Here is a 23,223-nt window from a genome sequence, read left to right as displayed (position 1 = left end):
ATCCATAGCATTGGCAAGCAGATGCCATTCTCTGAAGTTGGCTGGAGTTAACCTTTACTGGGCACTTACTCTCAGTCGGTCTTTTCAAGCTTTATGACAGTCCTGTCAAGTAGTCCCATCTCTGGGATGAAGACACTGAGGTTAGTGCCACATGGCTAGTGACAGAACTTACTCCAAGGGCTTAACCAAGGTCTTCTCTCTCTCCACTTGAGCTTCAGTAGCTGTGGTGCATAGGCTTAGTTGCACCTTGGCATGTGGGATCTTCCTGGATCAGGGATCAAACCAATGTCCCCTACATTGGCAGCCAGATTCTTAACCACTGGACCATCAGGGAAGTCCCTGAACACTTGTTATAAAAAGCACACACACAAAAAGAATGTTTCAACTTGATTTTCTCAAGCAAGAGTCCAAAATGATTTGGTTTAAATACTGCAATATAGGAGTGGGTGATGTATCAAGGGTCTGTTTACCTGGGGGACTGAAGGGTGAGCTCTGTGGCCCAGCTGAGTCACGGTGAGCCCCTAAGAGTTCTGAGAGGAGCAGCTTGGAGACTGCAATTCACATTCCTATAAATTTTTGTAGCAATTGTCCCAGGAGATATGTAAATTCATTTTTTACTAGTCTTCAATTATAATACATCCAAGATTTTCCGAGATTTAGAAACCATTGTGTTCAGCTGATTGTAAACTTACTTCCTTGAATGCTAAGAACTCCCCATCTCTCCCTAACCCTACCCCACCCTACCTCACCTCACCCAGGTCTAGCGTCAGCTTTGGGGAACTTGGAAACCTCTGGTGATAAGGTCAGTTGGGAATTTAGGAAGTCGTGGGTGTCGGAAGTAAAGGTGTAAAAAAACGGGGAGGAGGAATTGGTTTTGGCTCTAGGACACAGGGAACTTTCAAGGTTCTTGCAAAACCGTTGCAGCTCTTGAAAGCCTTAATGTCATCAGCGCCCCACTGCGGAATTCAGAGCTTGTCACAATTGTTAACACCTTTGACCAGTTTTTTTTATATTTAACGAGTATTGTCTTCTGAGCCTTCTTTACCCCCAGCAGGAAGGTTCTGCTGTTTTGGCTTTAGGGAGTGTTCTACACAAAGCACAGCCCCTTCGCTTGCTGCAGTCGGGGGATTTCTACCTGCTTGGTTTGCAGGGTGAGTAGAGTTCGAGGCTTAGAAGACGGGGCGCGGGGCAGAGGGCAACTGAGAGTCACAATTTTGGAAGCCCCTATGGGTTATACTGAAGTTAACTGCGCTTCAGGTTCCAGGTTGAGCACAATGACCACCTCTTCCCTGGGCAGTTGGTCCCGGGCCGAGCGCGACGGAACTCGGCTTTTGGCTTCGGTTGGGGAACTGCAATTTCGGAGTGTGCAGAGGCTGCGAGTCTTTCAGAACAGGAGGAGCCACGTCCACTCGGGACCCTGCGTCCCGCCGCGCGCCGGCCGCGTGGGGCTACCCCCGGCCGAGCCGGGAAGGGGATGCTCCTCGCAGCCCTCGGGGGAGCCCTCCCACTCTTCCCAACTTTCCCGGCCCCAGGGCCGGAGGAGGGCGCTTCTCCCGGCGGGGGCGCGCTCGGTACTTAAAGGCTGCTCGGCGGGGCCAGCGCTCGTCAGTCGGAGCGCGCGGCAGCAGCGGCGCACCGTGAAGAGAGGCGCGGCGGCGAGGAGCGGGAGGAGGGGCATGGAGCCGCCGCGGGCCTGCTGAGCACCGGAGCGCGGGCAGCCGGCGGCACGGTGAGCGCGGGCCTGGCCGACCGGCCAGCCCTCTCGGAGGGGCGGGCTGCCCGAGGAACCCGGGCGCGCCGGACTCCAGCGGTGCCGCTTGCTGAGCCCCGCGGACCCCGCCGGCTTCCCCAGCCGTGTGGGTGCTGCGTGCAGCGCCGCGAGGCGGGCTGAGGGCTGCGGCATCTCCAGGCTTCCCGGCGGCCGTTCCTGTAGCCCCCTCCCCACTGACCCCTCCTCCCTTTCTTCCTCCATCCTCTCCTGCTCCAGCCTCTCCTCCCTTCCTCCCTTGCGGCTCCTGTTTTGTGAATGGATTAGGAGGTGGACGACGGTGAGGGGCACGAGGCTGGCTGGAGTTTCTCGCTGCCCCAGGCCCGCCCGGGTGTGCGCACCTGTGCAGGCACCAAGATTTTCGGCGCCCCGGTTACTGCGGGTCAGCCGGGCCATGGCCGCAAGTACCGGCGGCCTGGGCTCCCCTTCCCTTGCGGCCTCGGAGGGGCTGGAAGGGCGGCCAGGCGCAAAGGAAAGAGCCCCTGCCCCGCGCACAAGTTTCCGTCCTGCCGCGCGTGTGGGCCCCGCAGAAGGGCACACCTGTCAGCTGGAGAGGCTACAGACTGGGCAGCCCCGCGCGGCGTCGGGAGCAGATCGGCGGCGTTCGTCTTCGGCTGGAGGTTTTCTCTTTCCCACGTCTCTCGGTGTAGGGGGAGGGCTTGGAGAGCGTCCCCAATCTCTTGCCCTTGAAGCCGGGTGCGCATTAACCTACAGGGGCCGAGCTCTCCTGGATCTCCTCTGAGCAAAGGGGGTGTAGGGGGACAAGAGGCTCCTCTCCGCCGGCTTGAGGGGTGACACGGCCCCTTGTCTGGGCAGGGCCACTTGAGGCGGAGCTGGTACCAGAGCCTGATTGCACATGGGGTTTCTGGCTGCGGGACCTTCTTGGGGCCTCTGTGATGTAGGGGTGCCAGGATAAAGCCTCTAGTTCCTGAGCGGGGGAGGAGGGGTCCTGCCCCGGGAAAGGAGGGGGCCGGCGACACTGAGGATGCCGCCTTTGTCTGCAGGCACACTTTGCCAAGGTAGCGCCCGCGCCCCCCCCCCCGCCCCCCAGGAGGTGAGTGGGGCCTGGTCCGACTGATTCCTTGCATTTTCCGTTTCTTCCCAGCTGGGTCGTGGGAAACGGGCACGTGGGTGTGGCCCGGACCGCCTTCGTTAGAAAGCCAAGGTCTGGTGGGGGTGAGAAGCATGGCTAGTGCCTTCCGGGCTGCGTTACCCTGGTGGGCACCGCCTCTGGCACTGCACCGAGGCGGGGCGCCAGCGCCGGGCAGGTTGCTGGGTTGGTCTCGGCGCCCCCTGCTCTTTACCAGCGCGCAGGCAGGCAGCAGTGCCCGCAGCGCCCCCATGGCATATAAGCTCTAGAGGGGGGTGGGGGCGCTCCTGGGTGGTGGATGCAGGGCTTAGGGACCCGTGGGCTGCAAGCGCGTACGAGGCCCCCCTCGGCGGGGGTGGCGGGGAGGGGGAGACAAGGACGGCTGGGAATCCTGCAGAGGAAGCACACGGCAGGCTCCCGGGGACAGCGGGGCAGAGCGCCCGGAGGCCGAGCTTCCCGGAGAGGTGAGGCTGCCAACAGCACTTTCCGGACCGAAGCTGCTGGAATGCTGCTGAGGCCTGAGTCTCCGGTTGATTTAGGCACCGACTGCGTGTTCTTCACCCCTGCTGTGTGAAGGGTGGCAGGGGAACCAGCCCCCTAGCAAGAAAGTGTGTTTGTGTTGATGTGGCAGTCTGGAGTCAGTTTGAGTGAGACCCAGACTTGGAGCAAGCTTGGAAGTGAGACCCCTTTGTCTGTAAAGGGTGGGCGGTGGTGGTAACAGGATTCTCCAGATCAGGCAGGTGGCAAGGAGAGGAGATGGGGAGCTGTCCTCATCAGCCTTCCCCCAACCCCTCCCCTCTCCCACTCAGTCCTTCAGGGCTACTAATCAGTATAATGACTTACCTGGGACCTATGGAACAAGAAACCATTGGAATCCCTCCCCAGAGGAGTTGCGAAGTCCCAGAGAATTTGGGCAAGATCAGGCAGCCAGGGCGATAGTAGGGCTGTGTCTCCAGCACAAGGCTTCAAGTACCAAGTGCTAGACTCGGCTCACTAAAACACAGCTCTTTCCAGATGGGCAGATGCTAGAAGTCCTGAGTTTTCCTAACAAAACCTGCCAGCGTTTCCTGGAGTAGCGGGGCAGGGGTACATGGACAGAGATTCCATGCGGGCACTAGGACCAAGTGGATGGGGCTTCCCTGGCAGGCATCCCTCCCGGCCGCTGGGCTGCTGAAGTGGTAGCTGCAGTTCCCCCTGGTGCCCCAGTGCTGGGCTTCCAGGAGGGCTGTCCACACCCCAGCTCTCATTTCCTTTTCTTTCCCTTGTCTGCTTTTCCTGGTCACTTTCCCTTTCTTTGCTGCCTCTCAAGTCAAAGAGAAAAAAGTGAGAAAGCAGAGAACGTTGGTAAACTTTCTCTTACAGATTTAGTTGTTTTGAGAAAGGGAAGCTGTTTTCTCCTTTTTTTCCCTCAGGCACCTCTATGTTTCCTGCTCTTTCTCATCTTTTCCTTCCCCACTTTCTTCATGGTGTGATCCCCTGGTGGGTGTAGGGCATAAAGTCTGTCTACCTGCCCTTGCCCCTCCACTTCCTCCCTCTTCTTGGCTTCTCAGATGCTCAGAGCTTCCACTGGTCTCAGGCTCACCCTACCGAAGCTTGCCTGTGAGAGCGTTGGGTCAGGTAGATCCCAGTTCTGCCACCAGCTAGGTCTCTCTCAGATCTCTCTGGCTTGGGTTTAGCTAATGATAATAAATGCTGCTTTGAGTGCTTTATGTGTATAACCCATTTAATCCTCAAAGATGTTAGGAGGCTAGTGCTGCAACACACATTTTACAGGTGAATAATCTAAGGGGTAGAATAGGCACACAGCAGGTGGCAGAACTGAGTATTCTTGCCTGGGGAATCCCGTGGACAGAGGAGCCTGTGCTCTGTCTACTACTAAACCGCAAAACTCAACTACTACTAGTCTGGCTTTCGAGTCTCCAGTCTTAGTCATGCTCAGTAAATGGTGATGGTTGTTATTAGTGGATCATTTCCCTGGGTCTAGACCAGGCCCAGAGAAAATGCCCCCATGGCCATTGACCAGAGAGGCTGCCTCTCGCTGACCCACCTCTCGCACCTTCTCCCACCAGATGCCGGTGCAGCTGACAACAGCCCTGCGCGTGGTGGGCACCAGCCTGTTTGCCTTGGCAGTGCTGGGTGGGATCCTGGCAGCTTATGTGACAGGCTACCAGTTCATCCATACAGAAAAACACTATCTGTCCTTCGGGCTGTACGGTGCCATCCTGGGCCTGCACCTGCTCATCCAGAGCCTATTTGCCTTCCTGGAGCACCGGCGCATGCGACGGGCGGGCCGGACCCTGAAGCTGCCCTCCCCACTGCGGCGCTCGGTGGCGCTCTGCATCGCTGCGTACCAGGAGGACCCCGACTACTTGCGCAAGTGCCTGCGCTCAGCCCAGCGCATCGCCTTCCCCGACCTCAAAGTGGTCCTGGTGGTGGACGGCAATCGCCAGGAGGATGCCTACATGCTGGACATCTTCCATGAGGTGCTCGGGGCCACTGAGCAAGCCGGCTTCTTTGTGTGGCGCAGCAACTTCCATGAGGCGGGTGAGGGCGAGACGGAGGCCAGCCTTCAGGAGGGCATGGACCGCGTTCGGGATGTGGTGCGGGCCAGCACCTTCTCATGCATCATGCAGAAGTGGGGAGGCAAGCGAGAGGTCATGTACACAGCCTTCAAGGCCCTTGGTGATTCGGTGGACTACATCCAGGTGAGGTTGCCTCCCTAGGTGTGTGTGGACGTGTGAATGTGTCCAGCCAGCGAGGCATACTCTCCTGGGGAATTATAGGTCCAGTCAAGGTCCCTTGTGTTGTGTACTTTCCTCCCCTGCACTTCAGAAGGCAGTAAACACAGTAATTTTCAATAGCTGTCCTGGGGTCAAGAAGACCTAGGCGGGAATCTTGGATCTGCTGGTACTTAGCTCTGTGAATCTGGGCAGATCTCTGGAATCTGGGCAGGTCTGTGGATAGGTATCCCCAGAGTGGCAAACAAGTATGTATAGCATTTACCTTATACCAGACACTGTTGTAGGTACTTCGTATGTTTTAGTTCTTTTAATCCTCATAATATTCCTAGGGAATAGGTACCACGCTTATTTCTACTTACAGAAACTGGGCCTGAAGTGCAGTTGCCTAATGCCTAACTTGCCTAATATCACACAGCAGTAATGAGCAGAGCTAGGAGTTGAGCCCAGGCTGTTTGTCCTTGTGCAATACTGCCTCACCATTGGCAGAGTGGGGATGAGCCTCTTCATACAGTATGGGGAAGAGCAGAAAAGAATCATGCTCCAAAGCACTCAGATAGTTTTAGTTATAGGTTGATGAAAAGTCTCACTCTTTCTGGTATCAAGTTCTTGTCTGTAAGGCGGAGGGACACAGGTGCGAATCCCTCCCTCCCCCGCCCCTGCCCCCGGCTCAGTGCTGCAGCCATCTTGGCAGGGCCAGGACCCCAACAGACCCTGCCTTGCTTCCAGCTGAAGCGGGCATTGACACCTCCTTCGAAATTTTATTATGTTGACAAGGTAACATGGCTCCAGTTTTCATATAACAAAACCTAGAGAAAACTGATCAAAGATTATGCATCTCAGTACCAAGTGGAAACTGACACCCAGGACCCAGATTTGTGGTCCAGCATCTGTTCCTCCATCTCTGTTCCTGCCCTTCTCCACATATGCCCATCGCTTGAATGAATAGCAGCTGCTGTGGTCGCCCACCTACGTACCGGCACAGTCTTGCTGACAGCATGTTGTGTGCTCCAGTATTTAAATTTTCTATACGGTACCCACCCAAAATTAGCTTGCTGCAGGTTTTTTTGTCTTGGCTGTTTGGAAAGTTGCACCCTCGCGTAAGAGTTGGTACACCTGCCTCTTCCTGCCTTCCTAGGGCCAAGGGCCTCCTCAACACCAGAGAGGGAGGGCTGTGAGACAGGTCTTGACTCTGCAGTCCGTTTAGGGTCAAGGGGCCTCTGAGACTTGCCTGTGGACTCAGATGACTTAGAAAAAGCCCTTGAGCCCTGGCACAGGCTCAAGCCATAGTGACTGCTGTCTCTTCCCTTGAAGCACAGGATCCCCCCCAACCCTGCCCTCCCACACCTCTTCCTTTCCTGTGTGTTCCGTGGGTCGGAACCCACCTTCCTTTCAGTGTGTTCACATGGGCTCACTGCCTGGGGCAGCCCTGGGCCTGCCTGTCAGTGAACACTCTGGATTTCAGTCTGTCTTCATGAGCCCCACTGAAGGTGTCTTTCCCTCTTCAGGAGATAAGCCTGCTTCAGCCAGTGGGGAAGCCCAGGCAGCCAAGAGCGATAGCCTTTCCTAATCTTACTCAGTTGGAAAGACCTCCCTGGGGTGAAGGACGTGCCACAGTGTGAGGAATCAGAGTCAGGGCTGGAGTCGTTGTGTGACCAGCAGTGCTGGGAAGCTTGGCCTGTAAGCTGAGGAGGTTCTGGGAGTGTGGCCTGAGGCTCCTGCGACCTCCCCAGTCTGGGCCAGCACTGTAAGGATGTGTCAGTGGGGAGGCAGGAGGGAGTGGCTGCGATGACTGCCTGGTTGCCCTCTGCCCTCCGCTGCTTGTCTGCAGCACTGAGGCTCCAGCGTGGAGAGAGAAGCAGGGCGTTGGGGTGCAGCCCCCTTCCTGCAGGCTGGCGGGCTCTCACTCAGCAACTTCAGTAGCAGAACTTGAGGCTTTTGTAGAATAGGTTCTGGGCTCATCTGTGGGTACTGTTTCTTGCTCTGTCAGGGGTCAGGAAACCAGTTCCCCTACCCAGTGGTTATCTGGGATTTTTACACCATCTCAATAACTTTCTAAAACGTAGACAAAGAGTCAGGCAATAGGGTAAGTGTTTGTAGTACAAGGTTCAACTATTAACAATAATGGGTAACCCAACAGAATCAAACCAGGAGTCTCCCATGGAGTGGAGGGTGGATGGGCAGGATTTGATCCAGGTTCTGAGCGGAGGAGCTGCTGCCAGCTTCTAGGCCCACCCGGGGCTGGAACCTGGGCGAGAACAGCCCTTGGCTCTGTTGGGCCCTAGTCTGGGAGTCCCAGCCCGCAGGGCACAAATGGCCTGGCAGCCACGCTGGTGGGGCTGCGGCTGGGCCGGATAGCTGGCTAAGAGGCTGAAACAGGGCAGCCCCGTTCGTGATGGTCCTGTGAGCAAGCTTTGGTGGTAGCCTCTGGCAGGAGCCATTTCTCAAGCCTCTGAGCAATGTCTGCTGGCCTTGCTCGAGTCACGGTGCCTGTCAGTCTGATTTCAGTGACGCTTTCCTTTCTTCCCAAGGACCTCAGAGAAATACATTAAGACCACTTCTGAGGAGCCTGGCTCAATCAGGGCTAAAGATCTGTCCAGTACCAGACACTTCTCCCTTTCTGTGCCCACCACTGAAAGTCCCCTGGGTTCCTCTCTCAGCCAAGCAGCTTTCAAGTTGGTACCTGAACTCTCCTGTTTCTTTTCACCCCTTCTATTTGGCATAGGTCTCTTTGTTAGGGGTCTGAAGTGTGTCTGGTGAAGGGGTTATGTCCCTCAGGCAGTGAGCCACCAGCGGTGGGTGGGTGGGTGTGTCTGTGTCAGATGGACTGACGGTGCCTTCCTTCTGCAGGTATGTGACTCTGACACTGTGCTGGATCCAGCCTGCACCATTGAGATGCTTCGAGTCCTGGAGGAGGACCCTCAAGTAGGGGGAGTCGGGGGAGATGTCCAAGTAAGAAGTAATCAACGATTCCTGGGGGTGGAGGGTCTGGATTCTGCTTCTTCATCTAATTGGATATACTGGGGAAGTATGCATTTTGTTTTGGAAGGGGGTTTCCTCTTTGACAGTTTCATTGGTATGGAAGGGCTCATCTGCTACTACCCCCTTTCCTGTTCTATTTCCACTGGAGGGAGGAAGGGCAGAAAATAACTGGTATGAGGAGAGCCTGTGCTGTTGGGAGGGGCACAGTGTTCTGAGGCCATCCATCCTAGAGGGTGCTTCCTTTTTGGCTGGTGGTGCAGCAAGTACCTCCAAAGTTAGACCCCCTGAAAAATGCTTCCTGGTGGGGACATGACACTGAAGAGCTCTGTGCAGTGTGGTATGAATAAAGGGCCAGATCTTCTTCCAGGGGAACTGCTGGCAACATATCATGTCTTCCCAAGCTTTCAAACTGCAGAGAGGGTCAAGATAGGGGGCTGTGGTGTTGCTTTGCTTCTTTATCAAGCCTTTCTCTCAGCCACCACCACAGGCTGCCTCCTGAGATTGAAGGTGGCTTTGGCTGCTAGAGCAACTTCACTGGGACAGTCCGTGCCTATGACAGAGGAGAGGTGGGGCTGGTGCTGAGAAGAGTTGACTGGATGTGGTTGCCTCCTCTCAGCCTCTGGTTTCCCAGCTCTGAGTGAGCTGGGACTCGTGGCCAGGAACTAGAGCAAAGGGCTAGGGATCTCAGAGTGTAGGTAGGCCTCCTGGTCTCTGGTGTCTGTCTCCTGGGGCTCTCGTCCTCAGGCAAGGAGGCCCAGAATCTCTGGTTCCCTTGCAGATCCTCAACAAGTACGATTCATGGATCTCCTTCCTGAGCAGTGTGCGGTACTGGATGGCCTTCAACGTGGAGCGGGCTTGCCAGTCCTACTTTGGCTGTGTGCAGTGCATCAGCGGGCCCTTGGGCATGTACCGTAACAGCCTCCTTCAGCAATTCCTGGAGGACTGGTACCACCAGAAGTTTCTGGGCAGCAAATGCAGCTTTGGGGATGACCGGCACCTCACCAACCGAGTCCTGAGTCTCGGCTACAGGACTAAGTATACAGCTCGCTCTAAATGCCTCACGGAGACCCCCACCAAGTACCTCCGGTGGCTCAACCAGCAGACCCGCTGGAGCAAGTCTTACTTCCGGGAGTGGCTCTACAACTCTCTGTGGTTCCACAAGCACCACCTCTGGATGACCTACGAGTCAGTGGTCACGGGTTTCTTCCCCTTCTTCCTCATTGCCACGGTCATACAGCTCTTCTACCGGGGCCGCATCTGGAACATTCTCCTCTTTCTGCTGACAGTGCAGCTAGTGGGCATTATCAAGGCCACCTACGCCTGCTTCCTGCGAGGCAACGCAGAGATGATCTTCATGTCGCTCTACTCCCTTCTCTATATGTCCAGCCTCCTGCCGGCCAAGATCTTTGCCATTGCTACCATCAACAAGTCTGGCTGGGGCACCTCTGGCCGAAAAACCATTGTGGTGAACTTCATTGGCCTCATCCCTGTGTCCATCTGGGTGGCAGTCCTCCTTGGGGGGCTGGCCTACACAGCTTACTGCCAGGATCTGTTCAGTGAGACAGAGCTGGCCTTCCTGGTCTCTGGGGCCATCCTGTATGGCTGCTACTGGGTGGCCCTCCTCATGCTGTACCTGGCCATCATCGCCCGGCGATGTGGGAAGAAGCCAGAACAGTATAGCTTAGCCTTTGCTGAGGTGTGATGCAGCCCCCAAGCAGAGCGGGAAGAGTGCAATGGGTAAGGGAGGGAAGGGGAACGGAAGAGAAGACAGGGTGGGAGGGAGAGGGAGTGCTGTTTTAGTTTCTTAATGGTCCAAAGTGCAAAGAATGGTGACTGTCGTATGGCCTGGGACAAGCTCTGCTTCGAGGAGGCAAGTCCAGTGCAGCGGAGGAGGCAGAGGAGGCACTGTTTTCAGGCCGCTTGTCTGCTGCCTCCGCACATACAGGAGGCCTCTGGGCAAGATTCCACTTCCTCCCCTGAAATCCAGAGGAAACTCAGAAGTGTGCTAAAGCAAACAGTAAGTTCCATTCAGTGGCAGCTTCTCACAGGTGAGTGAGCAACGAGGGCCCATGGGAGGGGGTTCTCTTAGTCCACCTGAACACAATCAGAGGTGGTGGGAGTACTTCTGAGTGATCTGGGCCAGCTAGTAACATGTCCCCACCTCAATCTAGTTATCAATGCAATAAGATTGTGCCTGAAATACAAGGCCCAGAAGCCTGATCTTTGGGCATCAGAAAACAGGGTCCAGGAATGGTGCTTTCTTATGTGAAGTACCTCATTCCACATCTCAGCATCCCAAGGATGAGCCAGACTAGCAGGGAGTTAGCACTGTACTGTTTTTAAGTGTGTGTGTGTGTGTGTGTGTGTGTGTATATGTTAAAAAGGAAAGCTGGCCAGGAGGAACAAACATTGATGGTGGTGCTAAAAGCCATGAGTTACATGGAGGCTGGGAGCTGACTGTATTCTACCTGGAAATTGCCCAAACATCTAGATTAGCTTGTCTGTGATCTCTTCTGAGGAGGTGAAATGTTTTGGTCATCTACCAAGAAGATCAAACCCTAATGTGATAAGAAAGGAAGTGAGGACTTGGGTATTACAAGCTGTATACTCCTGAATTCCTCTCTCAAATTCAGCTCTGAGTCTAAGCCAGCCTCCTTACTTGGCTTCCCTTCACGGTGATAGTTACCTCTCCCACCCTCCTCCTAACCAAGTTTTTCAAGGTGGCGAGTGAGACAGAGCCTAGGGCTCTCCTCGGCCCCTCTGCGGTCGGCCAGCCTGCCATCAGCATGTGGGGGGAGATCAGGAGTCTCTGACCAAACTGGCTGCAGCCTGGAGCAGCCTGGACAGGTTCCTTGGCAGCTGGACAGCACACATGACACTCAGGCTGTAGCTCTTGACAATCACCCCTAATGGAAAGCTTTTCAGCATCCCCTAAGTGAGCCCGCAGTCCACGCCGGTCATCGGTGAGACTGCCCATCCTCCTCAGTGGCTCCTCCAGGGAGTTCTTACAGCCAAGTTGTGGAGAGTAACTACTGCACCTGCTTGCTCCTGTCCAGAAACCAAACAAAGGGATGGAACTGGTATCTAAATTCTAAGGTTCTTGTCTTCTCTCACGCCTCTTGAGGATGTTTGATTTTCCTCTGCTTTTTTGGAGAGGGTGTGAGGGAAGGCTGTTTTCTACAGATTTGCAATCCACAAGACTGCTCTGAGCTCTTGGGTTTAAAACCTGGGATACTGACTTAGCCTTTGACTTAGGGGTTGCTTGCTCCAGTGTGCTCTCTCTCCAAATGTCCACTCCAGAGGGCCTGCTGACCTGTCAGAACCAGCACCAAGGTGGAGAGTAGTTGGGGTCAAGCCTCTAGTGTGCCCAGGTGCTGCCCATAAAGGAACTAGATGCACTCTGAGCGACTGGCAAACCTTGGTGCTTCCCTTCATCGCCCGCCAACTCATGGGTCTTCCAGGTGCGCCAACACTGCTGCATTGCACAGGCCTCGAGTTTCTAAGAAGACTGCTGGTTGACATCAGGCCTAATCCATGAAGGCTAGGAAGAGGCAGCAGGCATTTGCTAAAGGCAGTTGTTCCGGGCTCTTCCGTGTTTTTGCTGGCCAAGAAGTAAACTATTTTGAGCACTACAATGGAGGAAATCCGGTCAGCCAACTGCAGAGCTCAGACTTCACTAAGGGCTTGTTTTTCTTCAGCTTTTACTTGAAGGTTAACGTGGAATGGACTCCCAGATGGAGAACACTCGGCAGTCCTACTCTCAGCTCTGCCTTGCACTTAAGAGATTATCAACTTTCCCCAGGTCGAGCAGGCAGGTACAAGTTAGTGGGCTCACAACATTTGACCTCGACTGGTTTTTCTAAGTTATTTTGTACATTTTTCAGCAGCGAAACCAAACTGGGTCTTCAGCTTTATTCCCGTTTCTTGCAAGGGAAGAGCCTTTATACAATTGGACATGTTTTGTTTTTTCCTCAATGAGAATTTTAATCCTCTTTTGTATTATTTCTACAATTTGTAAACATATTTATTTTTACTTTTTTTTTTTTTACTTTCTGGTGAAATTTTTTATACTGCACTTATTTGTCAAAATAAAGAATCTCATTAAGGCTGGTATCTCTGAACTCCTCCTTTCCTCTTTGAACTAATGAAAGCTCTTTAATTCAGTTCCAAGATGGGTATTTGAGGCAGAACTAGTTTCGGCAAGGTAATTCCCATGGAACTCAGAAGCAGGTAAGTTGTCAAAGCTGCCTCTGGACCTGGGGATACAGTAGGCCTGCCTAGTAACTGCACACCTGTGGTGGCTTGGTTTTTACTGCAGAGGATGCATAGGGTCTGTGGAGAAATATTACTGAGCCAATGAGTTAGCCCTAGCTAACCAGTTAAGGCTAAAAATCAAAGCTTGCTTCCTCCGTGAGTGAAAGTATATTATCTTGAGAGGTCATGGAGGATTCTGGCCAAGTTGAAACAACGAAAAGCAGTGGGTAAACTTCCTTCCCTGTGGAACAGGTAGTAAAAAGGGAGTGAAATCAACAGGCCTCTCCTCTCATTTATTAAAGAAACAGTAAGAAAAGATACAATGCAGGAAAAACACCAACCATCCTTTCACATCAGGCTGAACAGAGCACAGTGATTTCTCCCCTTTATCCCCCCACCCCACCCCAATTCCCATAATCCCATCCACATCAGTTTAACCTTGAGGTTCTTTGATTGGGAGGACCAGTGGAGAGGGAGCTGGATGAGCAGTGGGGCCTTGGTTCTGGCTTCCTCCAAGTCCCAGGAGAGGGAAGCTGCAGTCCGTCTGGGGACACAGCGGATGCTGTATTTGGTGGCTCTCTGAAGTAGCTGCACTTCCCTGTTCTGTGTTCAAGCCCCCGAGGGAAGAAGGTATGGCAGGAGAGGATGACCAGGTCAGTGTTGCAGAAGCATGGTCCTTTCACCAACGCAACATTTCTAGAGAGCAGTGAGCTCATTCTCCAGTGGTGATTAGGGGACTATGTATGAATTGGGACCTGCAGGCCAATGTATCCCTGAGGAAAGGTCCACAAGAACAATTCAAGAAACTAGTAAGAAACAAGGGGCAGAAAGCTGTGGGACAAAAGCACAGCAGGCTCCTGAAGGCTGGAGATTCCTTCTCTCAAGGTGGGTTCATTCCCACATGCCAGAGTCCACATCCCACAGGTAACGTTTCCTTCAGTCAAGAAAGACGCAGAGTGGGGAAAAGGCTCATTTGAACTTGAGCCCCAGGTATGTACTTCAGACTGTAGTTCCATATCTACTCCTTCACCTGCCCAGAACCACAGTGACTAGAAACCAAGGTGGTCCTGGTGAGAAAATGGTGTTTAAGGGGGTAACATTCCATTTGGGTACATTGCAGCCATTGGACCCCCTGGTCTGGGGAAAGCAGCTGGGTTTGTGCCAGGGAGGCTCCCCACTCTAGGAAATGGAACCAAAGTCTTGCTCACAGGGCCATTCATTCTTGGAAAGGAAGCTGGGTTTACACCCAGGGTCCCAGTTGGCCTTGCAAAAGGAGCTGGGTTGATACCCACGGGGCCTGCTGGCGAAGAGCCTAGGGGCCCTGGAGCTGGCCTGGGGAAGGTAACCGGACCAGGGCCTAACGGGCCAGTAGACCTGGGGAAGGTAGCTGGACTTGGACCCTGTAAGCCAGTGGCCCTTGGGAAGTTAGCTGGGTTGGGGCCTAGTGGCCCAGAGGCTCTTGGGAAAACTGCTGGACTTGAACCCTGGAGGCCAGCAGACCTCTGGAAGTTAATTGGGTTTGAAGCCAATGTGTTAGAAGACTGAGAGAAGGCAGCTGGGTTCAACCCCCCTGAACCTGTCCCCCTTGGAAAGGGATTAGCATTTACTCCCATAGGGCCAGCAGGCCTTGCAAAATGAGCTGAATTAGGGCCAATGGGGCCAGGAGCCCTTGACAGGGGAGATGGATTTGGCCCTGGAAGGCTAATTCCCCGAGAGCCAGGCCCTGAATTTGGGCCTATGGGGCCAGGAAGTCTGGCCATGGAAGATGGGCTTGTGCCCATGTTTCCAGAAGCCTGTGAGAAAGAAGCTGAATTTGCTCCTAAAAGACCTGCTGCTCTTAGAATGGGAGCAAGATCTAGGCCTTGAGGCCCAGCCATTCTTAAGTTAAGACCAGATCCTGTGCCCAAGAGGCCACCTGCTCTGGCATCCAGATTAGGGCCTGGGCCCAGGCCACCTGCCCTTGGATTAGGCCCAAGGCCTGGGCCCAGGCCACTTGATCTTGGGTTGGGCCCAAGGCCGGGACCTGGAAACATACTTGACCTCGGGGCAGGGTTTGTACCTACAAAGCCTGACCTCAGATTGGGACTCGGTCCAGGGCCCAGGCCAACAGGTCTAGGATTAGGAGGACCATTCCCAGAAGTCAACAGGACACCTGCTCTCAGGCTGGGTCCAGATCCAGGGCCCATGGGGCCACCACTTCTGAGGTCAGGACCTGTTCCCAGAAGACCGCTTGGCCTTGGGTTGGACACTGGACCTGGCCCTGGGAGACCCCCTAGCCTTGGGTTAGACAGAGGCCCTGGGCCTGGAAGAGCCCCTGCCCTAGGATTCAGAGTTGACCCTGGGCTTGGGCCCAAGAGACCACCTGGCCTTGGGAAAGAAACTGCACCTGTGCCAGTGGGGTTCATCCCTCTCGGGAAAGAAGCCAGGCCTGGGTCACGAGCACCAGCAGGGAAAGGTGCTGGATTTGAAGCCAGTGAGCCTGATGAAGTGGGAAAAGGAGTGGGGTTCCTTGGAAATGGGGCCAAATTTCCACCAAGAGAACTGCCTGCCATAAGGAAGGGATCCGAGTTCATACCCAGTGGGTGGCCTGTGTTTAGAACAGGACCCCCCTGGGGTCCTAGGGAACCGTCCAGCCGTCCTCGAGGTGGCAGGGGGGCACGAGTCCAAGGAGTTGGCCGCTCTCGAGGGAAAATCCGAGGCTCTTTCATACTTTCCTGGGGACGTTGGTGATGATGGGCTTGGGGCGAGTTTTAAAAAGGATCTTGTTTTTGATGAGTGCTGTCACCAGGTACCGGGTGCCACTCTCACAGCCAAGTGCATCACAGTCCTGCTGCCCAGGAGTGTGTTTAACAAGGACGGCAAAAGGTCTCTCCAGGTGGATGATCTTCCCGTACAGGATGTGATGCCCCACGATCAGCACAGGGGTTCCCTTCAGCAGAACAAGAAGGAGACACCTGAGGTTCAGGGAGAAGTCATAAAATTCAGGCGCCTTCCAGAGATGCTCTTAGGAGATGATGCTGGCACCTCCACTCCCTCTACCACTGCTGAGAAGCCACAACGGACAACCCACCCTCATATCCTTTTTACTCTTTCCAGCCCCAGGTAAGAGAATTTCTACTTTCAGAACCATGACCTTTCCAGATTCCCCAAAGCTAAATTACCCTGCTACTGCAGAGGTCAGGGGTAGAGGGGAGAACAAGTGGAGCTTGGCTAGACCCTGAATAACAAACCTGAGGGCAGTCCTCACTGTGGGTCCTGGGAGCACCACCTTGGTGTAGCTTGCTTTCCTGAGGCATTAGGCAGGGAAAGAAAAGTCCCCTCACCTCAGTGGTGTAATGTAGGTCTCCCAGGAGGTTTCCAGCTAATCCAGTGCTGTGGCGAGCCTCGATCTCCCCCTGTAGCTCCATCAGCACCCATTCTGCCAGGCCTCCAGCCCCAGCACTGCAAGCAAAGGGCTGGCGGTTACACTATTTTGGAGGGTGAAGGATGAATCATAGTGTCCTACACCACCATTCAAGGCCCAAGGGAACACCTTGTTGAGCACAAGTTCTTGGGAAATTGGGCAGTGCCAAGCACTGAACTCAAAACTGAAAGGCTGGAATTTGTGCCGGATGCATCTGAGGACCCCAATTCTTCCAGGGAAATTTCAAACCTATGTAGACTTGATCATTAAAGCTAAATTAAAGCTCTCAAAATTTACTCACCTGGAAATAACAATCTGCACCATGAGCTTTACGTCTTTAAAAAGCAACGGAAAAGAAGCTGTAAAGGAAAAATATATTTTTTACAATAATCATAACTAATACTGTGTGCCAGGCACTTTCTAAATGCTTTAGACACATAGAGAATTGCTTCAGATCACCAAGGGTCAACTACAGTGTGGAAAGTTAATAGGTACCACAGTTGTGTTCAAGGTCACATAGCTACTAGTCAACCAGCCAAGATTTGAACCCAAGACATATACTGCAGAGCCCACCCTCTCGTCAGTATGCTAACTTGCCTTTCCTTTAGGGGCATTATATTTTCCATTCTGTGTATGTCTAAAAAACTAAGGAATTCTTTTAGATTTTACTTTTTCCTTTGGTGATGGTGTAAATGGATGTCTGCCACTTTGGTTATATTTCAAGATTTAAAGGATCCCTCTGAACTAAAGGCTGAGAGAACGGAAAAGGTCCTTCAGACTTTAGTGAATGGTAAGCTTATTTCTAACGTGATTTTCATCAAACACATTGCCCATCTTTCATTTAGACACTCAAACGACCCTGACGCTTAATCTTTCATTTTATACAATGGCCCCATCTGGTGGCAAGTTTGCAGTACTCTACAAGAATGAGTTAAAATGGGACATTTTTGACTGAAACTGGCTTCTTATACTTGTCTTCCTAAGAAAGGTAGATTGATGGGGGGACTTGAAGGGATGCGGGATCTAAACTATGACTTCTGTACAAATCTTTCCAATGAATAGATGAAGGCTAGTGCAAGGTTATCAGATCAGTGTTTACAAACTGTAGAACAAGTTAATAGGTATTTATAATTGTGCTCACAATTAGCAAACACCTGCTTAAACAGGTTTCCTTATTGACATGTCAATCTGTTTTGAATCTTCACAGAAAAGTATCAATATACTGCCAGCAGCCCTGTATGACAACAGAACCTTACTCTTGAGCACCAGACACACTTTGGAATCATGAGGCTGGTCAATAACTGGACTTTAAATATAAATAGCAGCTAGTATTTATTCAATGTTTACTATGAATCAGATGCTGTGCATATATATTATAGGTGGTATCTCATTCAACCACTGTTAGACAGGGACTTACCCATATTTTGCAGATAAAAGTTACTGAGGGATATACTCTTGCTTATATGTGGTACAAACACAGCTAGCAGGTGGCAGAGCCAGTGTAAAAACCTAGGCCATCTGACTTCACATTTGTAATTAATACCTCCCAACCAAGGAGAAAACCAAATGAGAACAAAAAGGCATGAAGGCATCAGGCAGGCACTGCTTACATGCATTTAGCAAGAGCTAAATCAAGAAGGCATGCTTGAGTAAGTCAGACCTTCTGCAGCACTGCCTAGTGTGGTACCCCTTGAACACAGGTAATACACTGGCTCAGGTGAGTAAAGGTCTGACAGGTGAGAAGGCCGTACCGCCACCATCAACAGACCAACCAAAGCACTTTTAATATTCTTCCAAGGTCTCTTGAAGAAGAAAGACTAACAATTTAAAATTATAAGCCCTAAGTTCAGGTTCCAGCCTCAAGTGTGGACACCCATCATCACACACAAGTCACTGTGGGGCTAAAACCTAGATTGTCGGCTTCATTTAACTATTATGAAAACCAAATATTATAAGACGTGGAACTGCTTTAGAAGACTAACATACAGCTAATTTTTCAAAGGATAAGTAAATCAGCATTTCCACATTATAACTATAAAACTTAAAGAGGTAGGTCCATTTTAGCCATAAATCAAAAAAGGTTCAATAAATTAAACTGAAGTTGTGAAGTTTCTAAGGGTTAATAAATCCATGTAGATCAAGAAAGAGTTCTTGTAAATGAGTTTTTAAAATTGTATTTATTTTTTGACTGATAACTGCTTTACAATATTTGTTTAATTTAAATAAACTTTTGGTGACTGATGATACAGTGTATTTTCCTTGGTAAGTGTAAGTGACAGTAAAATACAGGTAGTTTCAGAGAAGCAATAAAGTGTTCACATAGATACACATTTTAGGAAAATCATGATAAGGAAGGAGATTAATCTTTAAGACCTCTGACTCTGAGGTAGGAATGTACGGACTGTTTAGAAAAAGGGTATGTATTAATAGAAATATTTTCGGTGCATTCCCTATTTCCTGGACAGTCTCCTGCCAGAACAAGAATTCAAAATAGTGGCCTGCTTAGGGCTTTCACTGCCATGGGCCTGGGTCAGAGAACTAAGATCCCACAAGTTGCGAGGTGTGGCCAAAAAAGCTAAATAAATAAAAAGAAGAAAAAGTGGTCGAAGTGGATAAAGGAAAACAGATGCCTGAAAGCTGGGTCAGAGTAGCTGCACCTCCATACTTGTTGCTAATGCTTCAGCAAGCCCACACAGCTCTCTATCCACTTATGTAGGATGCCCTGCCTGACTACACCTATTGATACAGGCAGACAGCTAGCAATTCTCCTAAAAATAAGAATCCTGTGGCCTAAACACTTGTGCTAGACCTAATGAGGCTGGAGATGTGACGACAAATGAAGTTCACATCCAGCTTGCAAGAGTCTAGCTCACAGGAAGCCGTGGACTGATAATGGCTGTATTTATGTACATAGGGGTGTATTTAGCAAGTTAGTATTAATAAATAATGCAGGGGAATGCATCCCTTTGAATTTTAAAATTCTCCCTTAGGACCTTAAAATATCCTATTGGCTGAATGAGATTACTCTTTTTTCTTGCTCCATGCTCTAAACAGCTGTTCTTAAAACTAGGTGTGTTTACCTGGGCACTTCACTAATAACACACCTAACAGAGGTCATTTCACCCAGTGTGGAGATAGCTAAAAAAAAAACATGAGAACATGCAGCCCAATCTGTCCCCATCCCCTTGAGAGCAGGCAGAGCAAGTTAGGAAAACAAAGAGGTGAAGAAGTAAAATACAAGTCAAATCCTGTTGGTAACAAGTAACATTATAATGAAAAATTTCTGTAAAACAAAGAGATTTCTAAGTCTTCAGTCTCAACTCATTCCAACATTTACAAATAACCAAAGCAATTTTTAAGAGTCTGTTCTAAGGTACTGCTTGTGTAGAAACTGCAGCTGTTATCAAGAGCAATATCTGAAGGCACAGTTTGACCAATGTACCATATCAAATCACGAAACTAAAAGTCAATGGAAAAGATTGCCCAGCACCTCTCTCTCTCAACAGCCTGAGTTTAATCCCAGATTTAGATAGGATCAACTGTTTTTGGTTAAGAATAATAATTCCAAGTTCCTGTAGAGCCAGGAAGAATTTTATGATCTCACTTTTCAAAAAGATGTTTAAATTCAATGTATTTCAGAGTGGAGTCTCAAAAGCCACGACTACAGTATGGACTTGGAGATGGAAGGTATGGAAAAAACCAAACACCTTTTCCCTGCAATGAATTATTTTGACTCCCTATCCCCTCTTATAGAAGGGGAAATTTTTTTCTACCTAAGTTTTTGAGGCTATTACATGGCTAAATAAATACATATGTTTTGTACTCATTAGTCAAATGACTTTAGCTATGTAAAAGAAACTTTTTAAAAAGCATTGTGTACATTTTAACTATTTTTTTCCCTTATGGAAAGACAAAAACAAAATGTCTTTGGGGGGGGGGGGGGCTTCAAGATTTCTAGAAATACTATCTAAAATTTTTTTAGAAATATCTGAGGTTATCCCAGATCATTCCCAATCTTAAGACCTGGAGTTATTTTGGAGGTTGCAAGTAAAGCTGAAACTGTTTCTCAAGACAGTAGTCCAGATGACTTCAAGAGGCCTGAACAAACTACAGAGTAGCAAAGGAATCCCTTCTTCTCAAAACAAACCCATACTCACAATGGGAGCCCTAATCAAAACTCAAAAGGTTTGTCTGAAATCAGACCAAATCTGGGATATATCTTAACTGTCATTTTGAAGTCAGTTACTATTAAAGTTGTTAAAAACCCGAATCGAAGTGCCACCAATTTCCTAATTAGGAAAAAAAGTTCAGGCGAAGCATTATCTTTATAATACAGAAAGCTTCTTCTTACATAGCTAAACCTTTCTGAACATTTACCTGGATTTTTTTTCATCCTGAAAGCAATCCTATGATACAGGCACTGTCTGTCACTCCCTTTTCACAGTGAGGAAACAATGCTTAGAGAAGTTAAAGGTTAAGTAACTGGTCAAACACCTGAGAGTGGCTGGTGCGGAATATGACCTTAACTCCCCCACAATCCATCCTTTCCTGCGGTCTTCTCATATAGCAACCCACCTCTGCCATGCCTGATGTATATAGAGGAACCTGCTTTATAAACACTGCCTTTCTCACAGCATCTACCACAGGATGGCAAATTAACCACCTATGAGGAAAATCTTACATACTGCCACTATGACATCTGTGGGGTAGGCAGTTGAAATCAAGTAAGCATGCTTTTCATCATATCCAACTGATGAGGCTTAAGTTTCTGAAATCCCTAGAGATGTACTCAAGGTCAGCTCCAGGATTCAAAACTATAGCCCAAACCAGTTTCCTTAATGTTAGACAAAATAAGTCAAAAGAACAGAGCATTCTTTGTCACTGATTCATCTAATCTACAAAATTTTTTATCCATTGGTTTCTGAATTGTTAATATTACTAAGCGCTTAACAGAGAACAGCATGAGCAAGGATCCTTAATAATGGTAACACCCTCCCAAAATAAGATGTAACAGAAAGTGTGCTATGTATGGTATTAATTTTATTAGAGCTAAACAGTCTTTTAAAAATTGTTTTCATTAGGCCCTTTCAATTTTTCTTTTTAAAAAAAGGGGAATAAAGACTTCCACTTTATTTTTTTTAAATTCGTTTTTATTTAAAAAAATTAAATATGACAAAATATTTGCAGAATTGCTGGGCCAACAATTAGCTTTTATTGAGTCCTTATTCGGTCTCAAGGACTATTCTGTGTTCAGGGATTTAGTGAGAATTCAGTGTCAGACCTGCCTTCTGTGATTCTACCATCTTTCTAGCCTATGTATGATGGAAGTAACATAATCTGTCACAGTTTCTCCACCAATAAACTGAGCATAAAAAAGAACCCACCTCAAAAAGGTTGTTTTATTAAATGAAGTTGTGAATGTAAAGTCCTTAGCACGTGCCTAACATATGGTAAAACTTAAGGTCAAGCTATTGATTATCTGGAAGAACATGGCATTTTCTTAGTACATGTCCAATAGAATGACTTTACACTACTCTGTTTAATTATTATTTTAATCTTTATAGTGGACTAAAACATCCTATAAAAGCAGCATGTTGTAAGAATAATATCAAGTTTACACAATGGGAGAACAATTCAAACATGGCAGTCAGGGTTTATCAAGCTGCTTCAGGGATTAAGTTCTGGAAGGTTTTCTTCTCTAAGCGTGGTAACTATTTCTCTGTGTGCCTTTCCAGCAAATGAACAATTCATGAACTTTTATATACAATTGGATACAGATTATTTTTATTAGCAGTGTTATTGTGGTTTTGTGACTGATGGGGATAGTCAAAGTTTCAATGGAAGACCTTGTCTCTTGACAGACTTATTAAGTGCTAAAATCCAGTGTCTAAATGAAAAGCCTGCTCTCCTCCGAAAAGGGGCAATGGAGGGTAGGTGGAACTGAATGCTTCCGAACTTTTCATTAGTGAACAGTGTGTTCAAAAACGTGTGTGGACACTATGCATACATGTGGGACTTTCCCATCACGTTTTAAGATCCCCATGATGGAGGGAATCAATTACTGGTATTCGTAGACAATAGGTAGAAAAGATGGCTTCAGTCGTTCTGAGTTACTCCAGTTTTCTCCATCTTCTGCTACTCTGCGGCCCCATCTGCCCTTCCTCCTCTTACTGCCCTGAGCCCCTCTCTTGCCCAAAGTCCCTTCCAGTCTAGTTCTGCTTGAGGTCTCCCTTTATACTGGATTTCCCTCCCACCAGCCCCATCTTCACCATCTCCCCTGACCCCCTCCTCCTCTCCCTTGAAATTGAGCTACAAGCACTTCCTATTTCTAGCCCCTCCCACTTTCTGGGACTTCTCGGTCCGCTTCCCCTCTCTTGCCCACCCCCCATGACCCCCCCGTCTTTTTCTAGGACCTCTTACCAAGCTGTTTAACCCCTTCTTCTACCTCCCAAGGAAACTATTTTAAAATCCATCCTCCAACCCCAGAATGGTCTTTCCAAACCGTTCACCCTCCTAAAGATCGCTCTAAATGTTATTCCTCTACCACCCTCATCTTTCAAATCGTTCCCTATGTCCCCCAATTCTTAAGTACTTCGCTCCTCCAGGACCCGACTCCACCCCACTCTTCTCCGGTCTCTCACTCAACCCACAAAAGAAGCTGGATCACTCTCCAGTCTCTTCCTTCCAGTCACTCTCCCAACTACCGCTCCCAATAGCCTCTTCCCCCCAAGATTTAAAAATGTCCCCTCCAAAGAACTCAACAGTCCTACCCCCCGCTTAGACCCTTTCTGATGTTCCCGCTACTTCCTGGGTTCCAGATCTCCCCCTCTCTCGCAAGCATCGCGTGCTGGGCTCCCTCCCCACCCAGGGAAGAGCCCCTTCCCGCACATACCTCGAGGTTCCGGCCCGCGCCGCCCCCTTCTCCGTCCTCCGCCCGCGCTCGGCCACTCTTTCCGCCCTTCTCCCGCTCCGCCCTGCTCGCTCCCTT

The 23,223-nt window shown here is 50.1% G+C and overlaps 3 protein-coding genes across 7 annotated transcripts in view; 1 reads left to right on the top strand and 2 right to left on the bottom strand.

The window, feature by feature from the left end:
- The window catches only part of HAS3 (hyaluronan synthase 3), a 26,606-nt gene extending 13,469 nt beyond the window's left edge, over positions 1–13,137 (top strand). For all 3 annotated transcript variants that reach the window (XM_070451090.1, XM_070451089.1, XM_070451088.1), the window contains 3 exons: positions 4,928–5,563; positions 8,447–8,548; positions 9,357–13,137. In XM_070451090.1, the coding sequence (XP_070307191.1) occupies positions 4,928–5,563; positions 8,447–8,548; positions 9,357–10,280 (1,662 nt within the window). In that variant the 3' untranslated portion in view covers positions 10,281–13,137. The remainder of the gene's footprint in view (positions 1–4,927; positions 5,564–8,446; positions 8,549–9,356) is intronic.
- On the bottom strand, positions 13,111–15,540 carry DERPC (DERPC proline and glycine rich nuclear protein). The gene has a single exon (XM_020881132.2). It carries the CDS (start codon positions 15,538–15,540, stop codon positions 13,918–13,920), a length of 1,623 nt encoding a protein of 540 aa, XP_020736791.2. The 3' UTR covers positions 13,111–13,917.
- Positions 15,537–23,223, bottom strand: part of CHTF8 (chromosome transmission fidelity factor 8) — an 8,096-nt gene continuing 409 nt past the window's right edge. Inside the window, exons 1-4 of one of the 3 annotated variants that reach the window (XM_020881136.2) lie at positions 23,128–23,151; positions 16,537–16,594; positions 16,156–16,273; positions 15,537–15,761 (exon numbers count right to left, since the gene is read on the bottom strand). In XM_020881136.2, the coding sequence (XP_020736795.1) occupies positions 15,537–15,761; positions 16,156–16,273; positions 16,537–16,559 (366 nt within the window). In that variant the 5' untranslated portion in view covers positions 16,560–16,594; positions 23,128–23,151. Of the gene's footprint in view, positions 15,762–16,155; positions 16,274–16,536; positions 16,595–20,810; positions 22,471–23,127; positions 23,152–23,223 lie in introns of those variants that run through there. The other 2 variants (XM_020881135.2, XM_020881134.2) reach the window with 2 other exon arrangements.

The sequence above is a fragment of the Odocoileus virginianus genome, chromosome 20 (genome assembly GCF_023699985.2).
Source record: "Odocoileus virginianus isolate 20LAN1187 ecotype Illinois chromosome 20, Ovbor_1.2, whole genome shotgun sequence".
Classification (NCBI taxonomy): Eukaryota; Metazoa; Chordata; class Mammalia; order Artiodactyla; family Cervidae; genus Odocoileus; species Odocoileus virginianus.
This window is presented reverse-complemented; position numbering and strand designations above follow the sequence as displayed.